Genomic DNA, 12,475 nt, shown 5'->3' on the forward strand with positions numbered 1-12,475 from the left:
TTTCCATAAAAGTAGAAAAACAAGTTGAACCAAAATGCAAACATCATATTTTCAAGCCTACAACTAAGAACTCTAAAAAGTAAACAAACAATGCTGAAAATAGTGTCTACAGTGTTTTCTCAAGTTACAAATCCCTATTTTGACTCCATGCCTACAGTATTTATCAATTTTAGTGGAGTAAAAATAGGGATTTGTAACTTGAGAATATAACATAGACGCTATTTCTAGCACAAGTTTTTGGCTCAATTACCTAAGCCTTCTATGGGTGCGAGACATTTAATAAACAACAGAATCTAACAGAACAAATCAATTCACAAGTTGCCAAACAAAAAACAAAAACGTGCCTTAAGTTTCTTTACAAAAATAAGTCTGAAGCCTAATAAGCTAAAATAAAATAGTGTTACAAGGTCAAGAAACATATCAAGCAATATTATTATTGTGGTTTGTTATGCTAGAAGATAAAATCAACAGTAAAAAATAAATAAATTAAGTAAAATCAACAACAAGAAAATAAAATAAAAATAGTAATAATAACAAAAAAATTAGGTTATTTTAATAACAGCATTAAAGTCAATGCATGGTTTGATTTCTTTAATGAAAGGTAACCAGCAAGTGTGAAGGGGGATATAAAATTATATTAAACCAGGATATATAAGAAAGCATTGTATCATTTTAGTTCTCATGATATTTCACGTGGATTTGGTTTATAATATTAGATGTGCTATTCTCTACAACTTGGCAGAAGTTAGAGAGAGTAACAGGTAGTAATATCCAAAATTTAGCCTTTTAGGCAACTTGTGATTTGAATTGTTCCATTAGATCCTGTTGTTTATTAAACATCTCACAGCTGTAAAAGGCTTAGGTCATTGAGCCAAAAGCTTGTGCATTAAAAAAACGTTGTGACAGTCCAAATAAATTACTTAATAGAAATATGAGTACTCACGTTAAAAGCCTGAAAGTTACTTAATTTTTATTAATCATATTTCTTAAGTTTATTTATGTCAAATTACGGAAATAATTTTAAGCTATATATGTATATACATGTTCAGTTGAATGTTACATATTTTTCAACAGTTTACTGCTGCATTGCCTCTTTTTTCACCCAACTATCACACTGACCTTATTCAAAATAAATAACAAACATACAACAAAGAATAAATACATGTACTTGTATGAAACTACAACAAACAAATTGTACAGTTGTTCTCAAAGGGCCCTCTTGAAGGCAAAGATTGTATCATCAGAGATTTAATAACTGGTTTCCATCAATGTCACGGTGTAATGTAACAAATGATGAGCAGCAACAAAGCAATCTCATCAGAACAGAATAATGTTTCTTCTAAGATAATATGACACAGATTAATGCAATGTAAACAGATGCAGTAACATGCTTACCTTGTTAGGTCTACATGACACATATGTATGTCCTTCAACAGCCTGCTGTGCATAAGTGTTTGCTAGAATAAGGCAACTCAAATAATGCATGCAAAATAGACAACAGCTACACACTTGGCATAAGTCACCAATTATCAACAACATTTACAACTGCAACCTTAATACCAACTATTTAAAAATAGCAATAGCTATATGAAATAGTACTATATGCAGTGGTAATAAATACTGAATATGCATTAACAATTTCAGCTAAATATATGAAACATTAGAAAGAATCACCACCGTCATTTGAGTAAGGAAATCCACTATGGTAATCGTTCACTGTTAAAAACTTACTGAAATCCATGTTGAGGCAGCAAACTCGAGTAATGATGAACAATAGAGACTCAAGTAAAGATATACAACAGCAAAATTGGGAAGCTTTCACATGGCAGTTTCCAATCAATGCATTAGAAAATGCATGAGTTGTAGTTTACAACTAATACACATGCTAGAAGAACATCAGATATTTTGATGGTGGAAAATGAAGGACTCAGAAAATTTCACAGCACAACAAAATTAAGTTCGTTTAAGTTTAAAAGTACTCTCTGTTTTCTGCAAAATTCCTGTGTGATCCCACACTACAGTAGATATCAATTGCAATAGTTTTATAGTGGAATCATAATAGGGAATTTTAGTTTGAGCAGCAGATCTCCAGCCTTGTTTGCTTACTTTTTTTTGTGATCCCTATTTATAGATTTTAAATTCCCAATTTTTAATTACCTTGTATGTTGGCTTTTTTAATGCACAGTACTGGGCAAATATATGCATAGAGCAAGACACAACCCCCACTAAGCACCTATAGAATTTTACCAGTAGAAAAGCAGCTTTTCAAATAAAACAAATATGTCTAAAACATTGCTTTAAATAAAACTTCATGTCTTTTAAGGTAATTATTTACTGAGCCAGGTGGCTTTGAGCCCAAGGTTTCATGTAAAGACACATTTAACACATGTCTAGTATAAAAGCAGCCACTCAGAACAACGTCACATCTATTATGTACTTATAACCATGTAAATCAACTTTCAGATAGGTCATGGACATTCGCAGCATTTCATATAGTATATCTGTCTAGGTTTTGGTCCAAATAACCCAGCTGAATCTGCTATAGGTTTCTGAAACATTAATATTAATAATATGAAAAATTGGTCAAATTTTGATTTTGTCTACAATCGTGAAATCAATTATTTTGCTTATTATTAACATTTGGTTGGTTTTAACTATTGAAAAGGAAGGTTTTGAATATTGCTTCAAGAATAAGTCGACTTTTTAAGGTGGTTTTTGCTCAAATGTTCTAATAGAGTTTTGAGCAAATTCCTGAGCGATCCCATTAGTTTCAGCACTAGTGCTGCAGCAATTAAAATTTCAGTCTAGCACAATACAAGCTGTTTTCAATTCTACTCTTAGTATTTTGGAAAATTTTCAAAATGATAATAATAAAGTATGAGGGAAAAACTCAAAGAAATTAACATTTTAAAGTAATATAATTTATTTTGCTTACTTGCAAAAACATTTACATTACAATATGGACTTGAAAATAATTTACTTTTTCCTCAGAAAATAACAACTACACAAGATTTATTTTGTTTTAATTCTAGCAAAAATTAGATTATATTAATTTCTTATCTGATTTCCCTATAATTCTTCTTCAAACAAAGAAATGACTGAGTCATTCACCGTCTTTTAAAAGGTTGCTTAATTCTTGAATGTCTGGATTGAATAAAACATTAATAAAATTATTACTGTGACTGAGATACAGCAAGTCATGGCAAGGTAAACAGAACCTGTGTATCTATATAAAGTGTATCTCTCATGTATATTTTCTTCATAGGCAATGTAAAAATTTATTAATATCAATTTTAAATTATCAGTCTTACCACTCTTCTAACTGTCTGATTTCTAGGGAAAATCTGGGCACTTCCAAGATCAATCAACTTGTTTGTTCAGAGAAACCAAAAACTTTTATAACTTTACAAATGTCTACTGAGGGACTGTTATTATAATAAGCAAACCTTCTACACTTATGCATTTTTTCATAAGAACTTGTATATACAACTGTCATTGTGTTCTGAAAACTTTTCTGCAAAAAATACTACAGTAACTAAAAAATTTTTAAAAACTGTAATGAAATTCAAATATACTACTGTATAGTACTGTTCAAAAAAACACAACTTGTTTCTTAATGTTTGAATATAATTGAAAAAAAAAAATTCACACATGTATAATAAGACATTATTATTAGGTCAAACCTCCTGTGTACAATTAGTCTTTTCACTGAACAGGATGTAGCTTTTTTTTGCTTGTGGTTTCTCTTGTCTTTGGTTATGTAGTTAGGTATCTCCAACCATTAATTAGAATTATCCAAGACCTCTGAATTTTCACATTTCTCTATTTCAACTTCCTTTTTAGCATCTCTCTGATTTCTTTCCTCACTGTCTCCACCCTCATAATCTTCTATAAAATCGTCTTTATCACAGAAATCGCCACCTGACATTTTCTCTGAATTCATGATGTGAATAGAGCCACACTTATTGACAGAAGGGAAAGAACTAGACTCAACTGCACTGAGAACCTCTCCAATGCTCTCTTTCAAAGCATTAAGTGCTGCTGCCACTTCATATTCTGGCTCCACATCCTTTGAACCATTGTCCACTTGTTCGTTATTACGGTTTCTTAGAACAAAGTCAGAATTTGCCATCAAATCAGATTCTGAAGAAGGATGTTCCTCAATAACACTGGTGGAGTCTTCTCCAACACTTATTGAGGTAAGTATATCACTATCAATACAAGAAATGTTACACATTTCCAACTTCTCTGGTATTGTAGATTCTTCAGAGTCAGCCAGTGTGAAATAACTAGCCTTTAAGAGGTCTTGCACTGTTGGTCGTTCACTGGCTTGTTGCAGCAGCAAGGAACAGATGATGGAGTATTCAGTAGAAGACTTAACATCCTAAAACCAGAGGGTATGATATTTTAAGAAAATGTATTTAATGAAATATTTATATTACTTCTACCTTCTTCATAAGCAATAACAGTTGATTAACATATCTTATGAAATCAATGGTCAGACTTGAAGCACACAAAATTTACATGGAAGTACTATTCTTAGATTTAAGTTATATTCTGCAAATTATTATGTTAATACAGTATTTATACAAGGGTGATTATGAATGTTTCTTTGTATCATATAAGTAACATAGAAAATGTTTAGGTATTTAATTCAGATTCTTTAAATAAACTTCAAGTTAATATTTGTTTTGAGTTAATTTTGAAAGCAACACAACAAATAATTCTTAGGCTAGCATTGTTTACTGTTTTATTGATTAGAAAAGATGCAAAGAGGTCAAACTTATTCTACCACATTATTTTACCTTCAAAAAACGTTTGCTTACATCAAAGTTAACATTTTACTAATCTGAAAATGTATTTCTAATAGATAATCACCTCATCACACAGAAATGCTACTTCCTTCACACATCTGCCTATGAGATTTTGATGCCATTAGCCTTGAGCTACCTTTCACCTAAATTCACGTTTAATGGGAACTGCACTAATGCATGATGACATCATCATGCAACGATAGCCCTCCACCAATAGGAGGGTGACATAACCTCCATATGGAGTAACTTCTCCAATGCACTTATACTCGTGATAACTTCATTCTTAGACAAGGAAAAAAAAAGATGTACCAGAAGTGGGAAGGATGGTGTGAAGAGGCAAGTATCTATCATAAATACATTATCATATTAGTAAAATATTAACTTCTGAGAGGATAGCTTACCTTCTCCCACGGCAATGCTAAAATCTCACATCGAGAGGCTGATGCAAAAATTTTAAACCTAGATGGGCTCCCTTCAAAAAGTGCCCAAAGAGAAAGCCCATGGAGTGTGACACCCGATGGCAGGATTCCACAGGGGCACACCAGTAGGAGACTGCACCTTGTCTTCACCAGAGTATACTCTTCATCCAAGATAAAAGGAAGAAAAAGGCAAAAGAGTTTGAAGTGTCACAGGAATGTGATCACAACCAACAGAGCACCCACACACAAGTAGCCAATATGTGGTTAGGGTGTGATCAGACTCAGGTTGCAAAAGGAAGCCACATTAGCTATGTGAGGGGTGACCCATACTACACTGACAGTGCCCCCCCCCACCCCTAATTTTCACCCTATTGTGTTAAGCCCAAGAACCTGAAAAGTGGCAAGGGTCTCTTGTGCTCCACTTGAAGAAGAAGAGGGAGGAAAATCACATTGGGAAAACCCAGAGAAGAGCCATATCCTCATGGGACCTCCAACCAGAAAGGTCTTTTACTGGAGAAAGTGCAATGGGTAACTGTAAAACCCCATTTTTAAAAGCAGACTGTACCAATAAATGAACCATAGTTTGGTTATTCAGAACAATAACAAGTATCATACAAAGGCTATCACTTTATTCAGGCAATTCATTCCAAGTTTTTCACTGTTAAAATCATAAAAGTAATTACACAATAACTAATATAAAAGACAATTTTTGATCTTGATATAAATAGAAAAAAAAAAAAATTAAAAACTTATGACCTTTTAGAAGATCAAAGACAATCCAAAAAAAAAAAGACAAGGTCTATAAAAGTGTAGTTAAGAAACCACATCAGATGGATATTTCCACACCCAATCATAATAGGCTTCAGAAAGAGTCCCTTATCATATCTTTGACCAGAACTGTTACCACTGGCCCAACACAAGAAAACAACCCACAAAAAACGGTCAAGACATCACAGAAATATACAGAACTATACTAAGAGGCATGTATATGGAAACTCAACTAGCATCAGAAAATGAGAACAGGCAGGACACAGTTGAAAAACTGAGTTGAGACTTGAATCCTTATGAAGAGACTCAACCAAAGACCCAAAAAAAGATATTATTGAAAAATATTTAAAGCCAGAAAGTGTGTGAATGACTGTTTATAAGCAGAAATAATAAAAGTGATGCCAAAATTTGCTTCACAACTGTAAATGTAAAGTAAATTTTAATCTTCAAAAATTTCAAAAACAGGGGTCTATTAGGTATCAAAAAAAGGTATCTGTTACATATCAGAAAGTATACATTACAAAAACAAATAGAAAAGCTTAGGACCAAAGTTTACCAGAATAAAATACAGTAGCAAAGAAGTATTAAAATAGTTCAAGCAACAAGATTTTCATTCCTTTGTGCTATTTAATCTGTTAAGTCACACATGCAAAAAGCTGACATGTTCATAATGATATCAAATACAATATTTAAGTACAGTCACAAATGTTAAGAGAAGTAAAATTCAACTTACCATATTTAAAGTTGATAGATCTGGAATTCCTGTCAGGGTTTCATTGAACTTGACAGTTGAAAACATTAACTAGCAAAATCAATACAATACAAAAAGTAGGTGAACACAATCTGAATCTGGAGACTGAAACTGTTATTATGATCTTGATACCAAGTTATATAATTTGACATTTTAAATAAAAAGTACTATGTCAGGTAAACATCAATCAATACTTTAAAATTCCATTGTTTTTTCCCTTCAGAAATTAGCATAGCTATCAATGATGTATTAATGACTACTTACACTGTAAACCTATATATAAATAAATTTAGAGAGAGTGAAAGAACTATCTATAACAAAAATAATGTTGTACCAACATATATAATTCAAATAGGAGCCAAAGTATATAAATACGAATGACTCTAAATGTGAAATACACATACTAAAAGGGGAAGCTTTCTTGGAATACACTAACCATGATTAAACAATAAAATGCAAAAACTGGCAGAGATTGCAGTACATAACCTAGGATGTATCCCTCACATTCCATGTATGACATAAATAAAATATTCCATGTGATAAAACAGTAGCAAGGTTTACTACAAAAACAGTTTATATGAGTTGTAACGCTACTTATATTCACAAACATAAACCATGATATTAAATGGTTTAATTATTTACACAGAAAGTTGAATTGTACATCACTCATATTCAAATATTTTTAAGTCAAGATCAACACTTTATTTCCATACTGAGCTACATCTTATATCAGAAGATGAGTTTCAAAGTTCTCAATATAATTACAGGTACTTTGAATTTTGAACACTCAAAAAAGGAAATATCTAACATGAAACTGAAAAACATTAAGTTCTAAGAAAGTTGTTAGATATACACTATTTATCTACAAAGAAATCATAGTTTTTAAGGTACAGTACAGAACAATCATTTTGTGCAACAATGAAACAAATCATTTTGGTAGAAACTATATTTTCATAAAAATATTGTTATCTAAACAGATTGATACAAATTTAGAGAACTGAGAAACAAAAAGAAACAACTGATAAACATACCCAAAGCATCAGACAACCAAAACTATACATATCACTTTGTTCAGTCAGCACACCTTTATGTACAGCTTCAGGACACTGGAAACAGATTCCATTCACTGGGAACTTTCCATTTGCTAATTTTTGAGCCTTATAAAAAAAAAAAAATATCAATCAGTAAACAACATGGCACTCATTAAGATATACATGTGAGTATATAGTGAAAATAAAAGTTAATGAACACTTTTTTGCTATTTGTAGCCATACTTAGTAAAAGCTGCTTATTCCCCAAATAAGTTCTTACGAAGAAAAGCACCTTCTCTCAGAAAAAATATATTTCTCTGCAAGATTTCTTAAGACATGACATGTGCAAATTGTTTTAATTTGTTTTAACACTTACAGACTACTTATAATATCAAGAATATTTCTTGGTGACTTGAAGTCTCATGTACAAGACTATATAAAATCATTTTTTATTACATTTTTTAAAATTTATGACTCTTAACTATTATAAAAAAACTATGGATTTTTTAATTATTCATAAAATATTTTACTTTTAAAATATAGCAACTTGTCAAATTATACATTCAAGTCAACCATATTCAACCTACATGACTGACATTTATTATCAGTGCAAAATTGTTGCACTTGTAGCTAACAAGAGTAACAGATGTAAAACCTCACTTACTTATGAACTATAAAGCGTGTCTTGAACTGTCAGTACAAAACTAGCTAAGCTGTACAAGAGTAACATTAAAAATAAATGTTAAAGTAGCTCTTTCACAAAACAAACTAGGCTATATGGGAGGCTTGGAAAGAAATATAAGATCTTAGGTTTAGGTCATGTAAAATAAATGCCCAGCACTGTACATTACACAGCAAAAATGTACTAGGTAAATATGATGTATGCTACTTTAAAATTTTCAACACCACTTGAAAATAATAACAACTTAACTGAACTAGAGGTAGAATTTTATCCCTTAATTGTCCAGTCTCTTTAGCTGGTAACAATTCAAAATAATTCATTCAAACATATTTTTGTTTTGTGCAATAATAATTCAAAAATTACAAATAAGACAGTCTCATACATTACACGTTTCAACATCTTACTGCGTCATCCTTACGAGTATCACATTAAAACATAGTGTATGAGACTGTTTCCAGTCTGAAAGTATCTTATTCTATCTTTATACAGTAAAATTGTTAAGTAAAACAATGTTTTATTGTATTTTGAGACATATTACATATTGGCTTCAATTCTTGAATACATCTGTGTAAAAATGTACACAAGCATTATCCTAATCTTAATAATTGTTCTTTTTAGTACAAACTTTGAGACAATTTTTGATACCTGCTATATAATATTTTCAATTAGTTTGTTCTTTTTATTACAAACTTAGAGACAGTTTTTGATATCTACTATACTTTTGAAATTCTTAATACTTACAACAACTAGAATATAAGTCACATCTCAGGAAAACTAAATTTCTTTAGTTTCAGCTATACATTTTTAGAACAATGAGCACTTTCAGAACTAAAAGAAATATTTTAGAGTAATGTACATAGTGGTTAGGCTTTAAATTGTTTGCTGAATACCATGCACAGCTACTTGAGGGCTGTCTCCACCAGGAAGGCAGCTTGTCAACATATGGTCTACTACAATTGAATAATAAAATCTGACAATCACTTTTATAATGTACACACACTGTGTCCTAGATTGGGCAGTTTTTTTTTTTACTGGTAATGGAGTGTGAACCACAGAATTTTAGATTAAGTTTGGCATGCTAACAACTGGGCCAAACTCAGCCCATCAAGCTTTAATAAAGACAGATCAGAAAAACTGATGTCACTGTGGTTAATTCTAATACAGCATTAAAAGTCCATGTAATTAAGAAAGGATAGGATTATGATAGAAGAAGTATTCAATAAATGGTATTTGGTTAAGCATTATTTCATAGAACATAATTTGGGGCTTTTAAGCTTCCACCAAAACACAAACTGACCTCATTTCTGGACAAATCTGGAAGATCAATAATACCAGATCCATCTAATTTGTAGAAGATATCAAATGGGTGTAAAGCACCATGAACTATGTCATGACTATGGAGAGCTTCCAGTCCTTTAAGAACTCCTAGGAGTAATATCTTCCTGTCTTTCAGCAATAAAGGGCAGTTCTTCACTTTGTAAAACAATGTGTTGGAAGGACAAGGAGATACTGTATAGCCTTGTCTTTCATTCTAAGAGGGGGAAAAATTAATATGCAATTATCCATTTACTATCAGAATTTATATTCCTTCTAGCTATTCCATTTGATATAACAGTTCTTTTCACAACTTACTAGCATCTGAAGTTTTAAACCTCATAGTATTCAATAAATGATCTAATTTAATCACTCCAAAATTGTTCTTATAAATTATATTTTTTAATAATAATAACTTGGATAATCCTCACTAGGAATGCTGTATCTACATATAAAACCTTACCAACACATCTTATTTGAGAAAAACAAAAAAAAAATTCTTGTAAAATCAGTATTTCTTTTCAGAATCAATAAACAAGTATACTTCATATTTAAATCATCCTTTCAAAAGTAGCAAAAGTTGAAAAATATGAAATAACATTACAAATACTTTTTTCTAAAATGACTGCAGCTTAAATTATTCTGTGGTTTTTAAGTTCATAATCAGTCTCAATTTCCCATAGCAAATATTAAAAGATTACCTAATTGAGTGCTAATGAGTTTAATGGATTTATGCAATATGATAAAGCTGAAGAAAAGAAAAAATCCTTCAGAACAACTATTTTCCAAATGTATACATAACTCAAATAATTTTAATTAACAAAATCCATGTTGTTTGAGGGTTTATTTGTACAAGATTTCAACTACATGCAGGAGTCTTAATCAGGTACTATTTAGTTTAAAAAGTTACATGGTTCATTCCTTAATTCTCATTCATGTAATGAATATTCTATCAGTATTAAAGATATCTTGTACTAATTAAAACAAAATTCTGCAAATATTCTACAAATACTTATTAATGTTTTGAGTTTAGTGAGTATAAATTAATTTGAATTTGAGCTGAAAACAAGCAGTTCTATCTTGAATTTTAAGACCACAATTCTCATGTTTCTTCAAGACACACACAAGACTGTGGAATCAAGGAAGACAACCGAAACAAAAGTATCTATTATTCTCTATTTATTGCACAATTTTCATCAACTTTGATAAAACACAACATCTGTTTCTGTAAATATATCAGTAGATACATGCATATACAGTATACTTGGATCATCATAACTGTAAAATGAAATAACTGAAATTGACTTACCTTTGAAAAGAAAACAGCATGTAAAGGAACTAAATTATCACAGGCAGACTTTCGATACTCAACTGCCTTCTGTAGAAATTCAGTTTTTTGTTGGACATTATCCATGAAGTACTCCTGAAACATAAATTTTAAAAAAATGCATGTTTTAACAGATAATCAATACTTAAACAGTAAAAACAAACACTTTCTTCTTTAATATTTGAAATAAGAATAATTATTTGAAGAATCTATATGATATTTAAACTAAGAAAAATATTATGATAAGAATAATGCTGACCACATGACTACCTAAAAGCTATACTATACAAAATAATTTTTTATCACAACTGTTAACATTCCAGTAAATATTTTTTTTTCTTAAAATAGACTGACTTGCACTAAATTAATATTTAAACATTATTCAAAAACAGTGATTAGAATTTTACAAAAAAAATTCATTTGAGTTTGAAAAAAATTGAAGAAACCAGCAAATAATTTATATATGATTTATGGCACAATAAACAATTACAAAAAAGACCAAAAGGAAGGAAGACTCATAAATGTCAACTTGTCCAAAAGCTACATGACTTTTTTTTAAAATTACTGTGCATCTATCCCATCAGAAAAATGACTTGAACAATTCTAAAGATCAATTATGGATCTTATACTCAAAGTTATCTAATCAGCATTTTAATACTGTAGCTACATTTATGTTGCATAAAAAAATAAGTATATACCTCAAAATTAAAAACTGTTTTTTGATTTTAGTACCTTTAAATATGAGGCATGTTCAGTGTTACTAGCTTTCAATAAAAAAGGTATTAATTATAACTAACACATTCCAAATAGCAATAAAAAGTTTTAAAGAATCCATTTCATTATAAAATTATCTAAGCACAGCTTTAAAGTATATTTATACCAGCTGAAGTTATTGGCTGTTTTATATCCTCACTGCTAGTAAACTGAGCATCACTGATAAAAAAAACATTAGCATTACATAATACAACCAAATCACAAGTTAAACTAATAATTTGTCTGAACCATAAAGTTAGATTCAAACAGTACTGTTAGACAACTGAGATAATGAGCTATGGCCAAAGTGATACGTTACCTCAAATATTGTTGGAACAGCTCCTCCTCATTCCTTATCAGTTAGAAATAGTTAATGATAAATTTGTTTGTTTTCAGGTATTTGCACAAACCTACGCAAGGGTTGCCGTGCAAGAAATCCTTAATTTTGAGCTGATAGGCTAAAGGGAAAAGAGCCACCTCCAAATCCTGGGCTACTCTAATTGAATACTGGGATATGACCATCATTCATATAATATTAGGTCATCAAGAAATTAATGTCGAATTTTGAACACTTTCATTAACCACCCCCCAAAAAAATGTACATCACGTATAATAG

At 30.6% G+C, this 12,475-nt stretch overlaps 1 protein-coding gene across 1 annotated transcript in view; it reads right to left on the bottom strand.

Annotated features, from left to right (window-relative positions):
• Window positions 1–10,694: 10,694 nt before the first annotated feature.
• The window catches only part of LOC106464888 (serine/threonine-protein kinase 31-like), a 70,891-nt gene continuing 69,110 nt past the window's right edge, over window positions 10,695–12,475 (bottom strand). The window contains exons 17-18 of the mRNA XM_022393203.1: window positions 10,968–10,979; window positions 10,695–10,700 (exon numbers count right to left, since the gene is read on the bottom strand). Of these exons, the coding sequence (XP_022248911.1) occupies window positions 10,695–10,700; window positions 10,968–10,979 (18 nt within the window). The remainder of the gene's footprint in view (window positions 10,701–10,967; window positions 10,980–12,475) is intronic.

This window comes from Limulus polyphemus, unplaced genomic scaffold, assembly GCF_000517525.1.
Source record: "Limulus polyphemus unplaced genomic scaffold, Limulus_polyphemus-2.1.2 Scaffold64, whole genome shotgun sequence".
Lineage (NCBI taxonomy): Eukaryota > Metazoa > Arthropoda > Merostomata > Xiphosura > Limulidae > Limulus > Limulus polyphemus.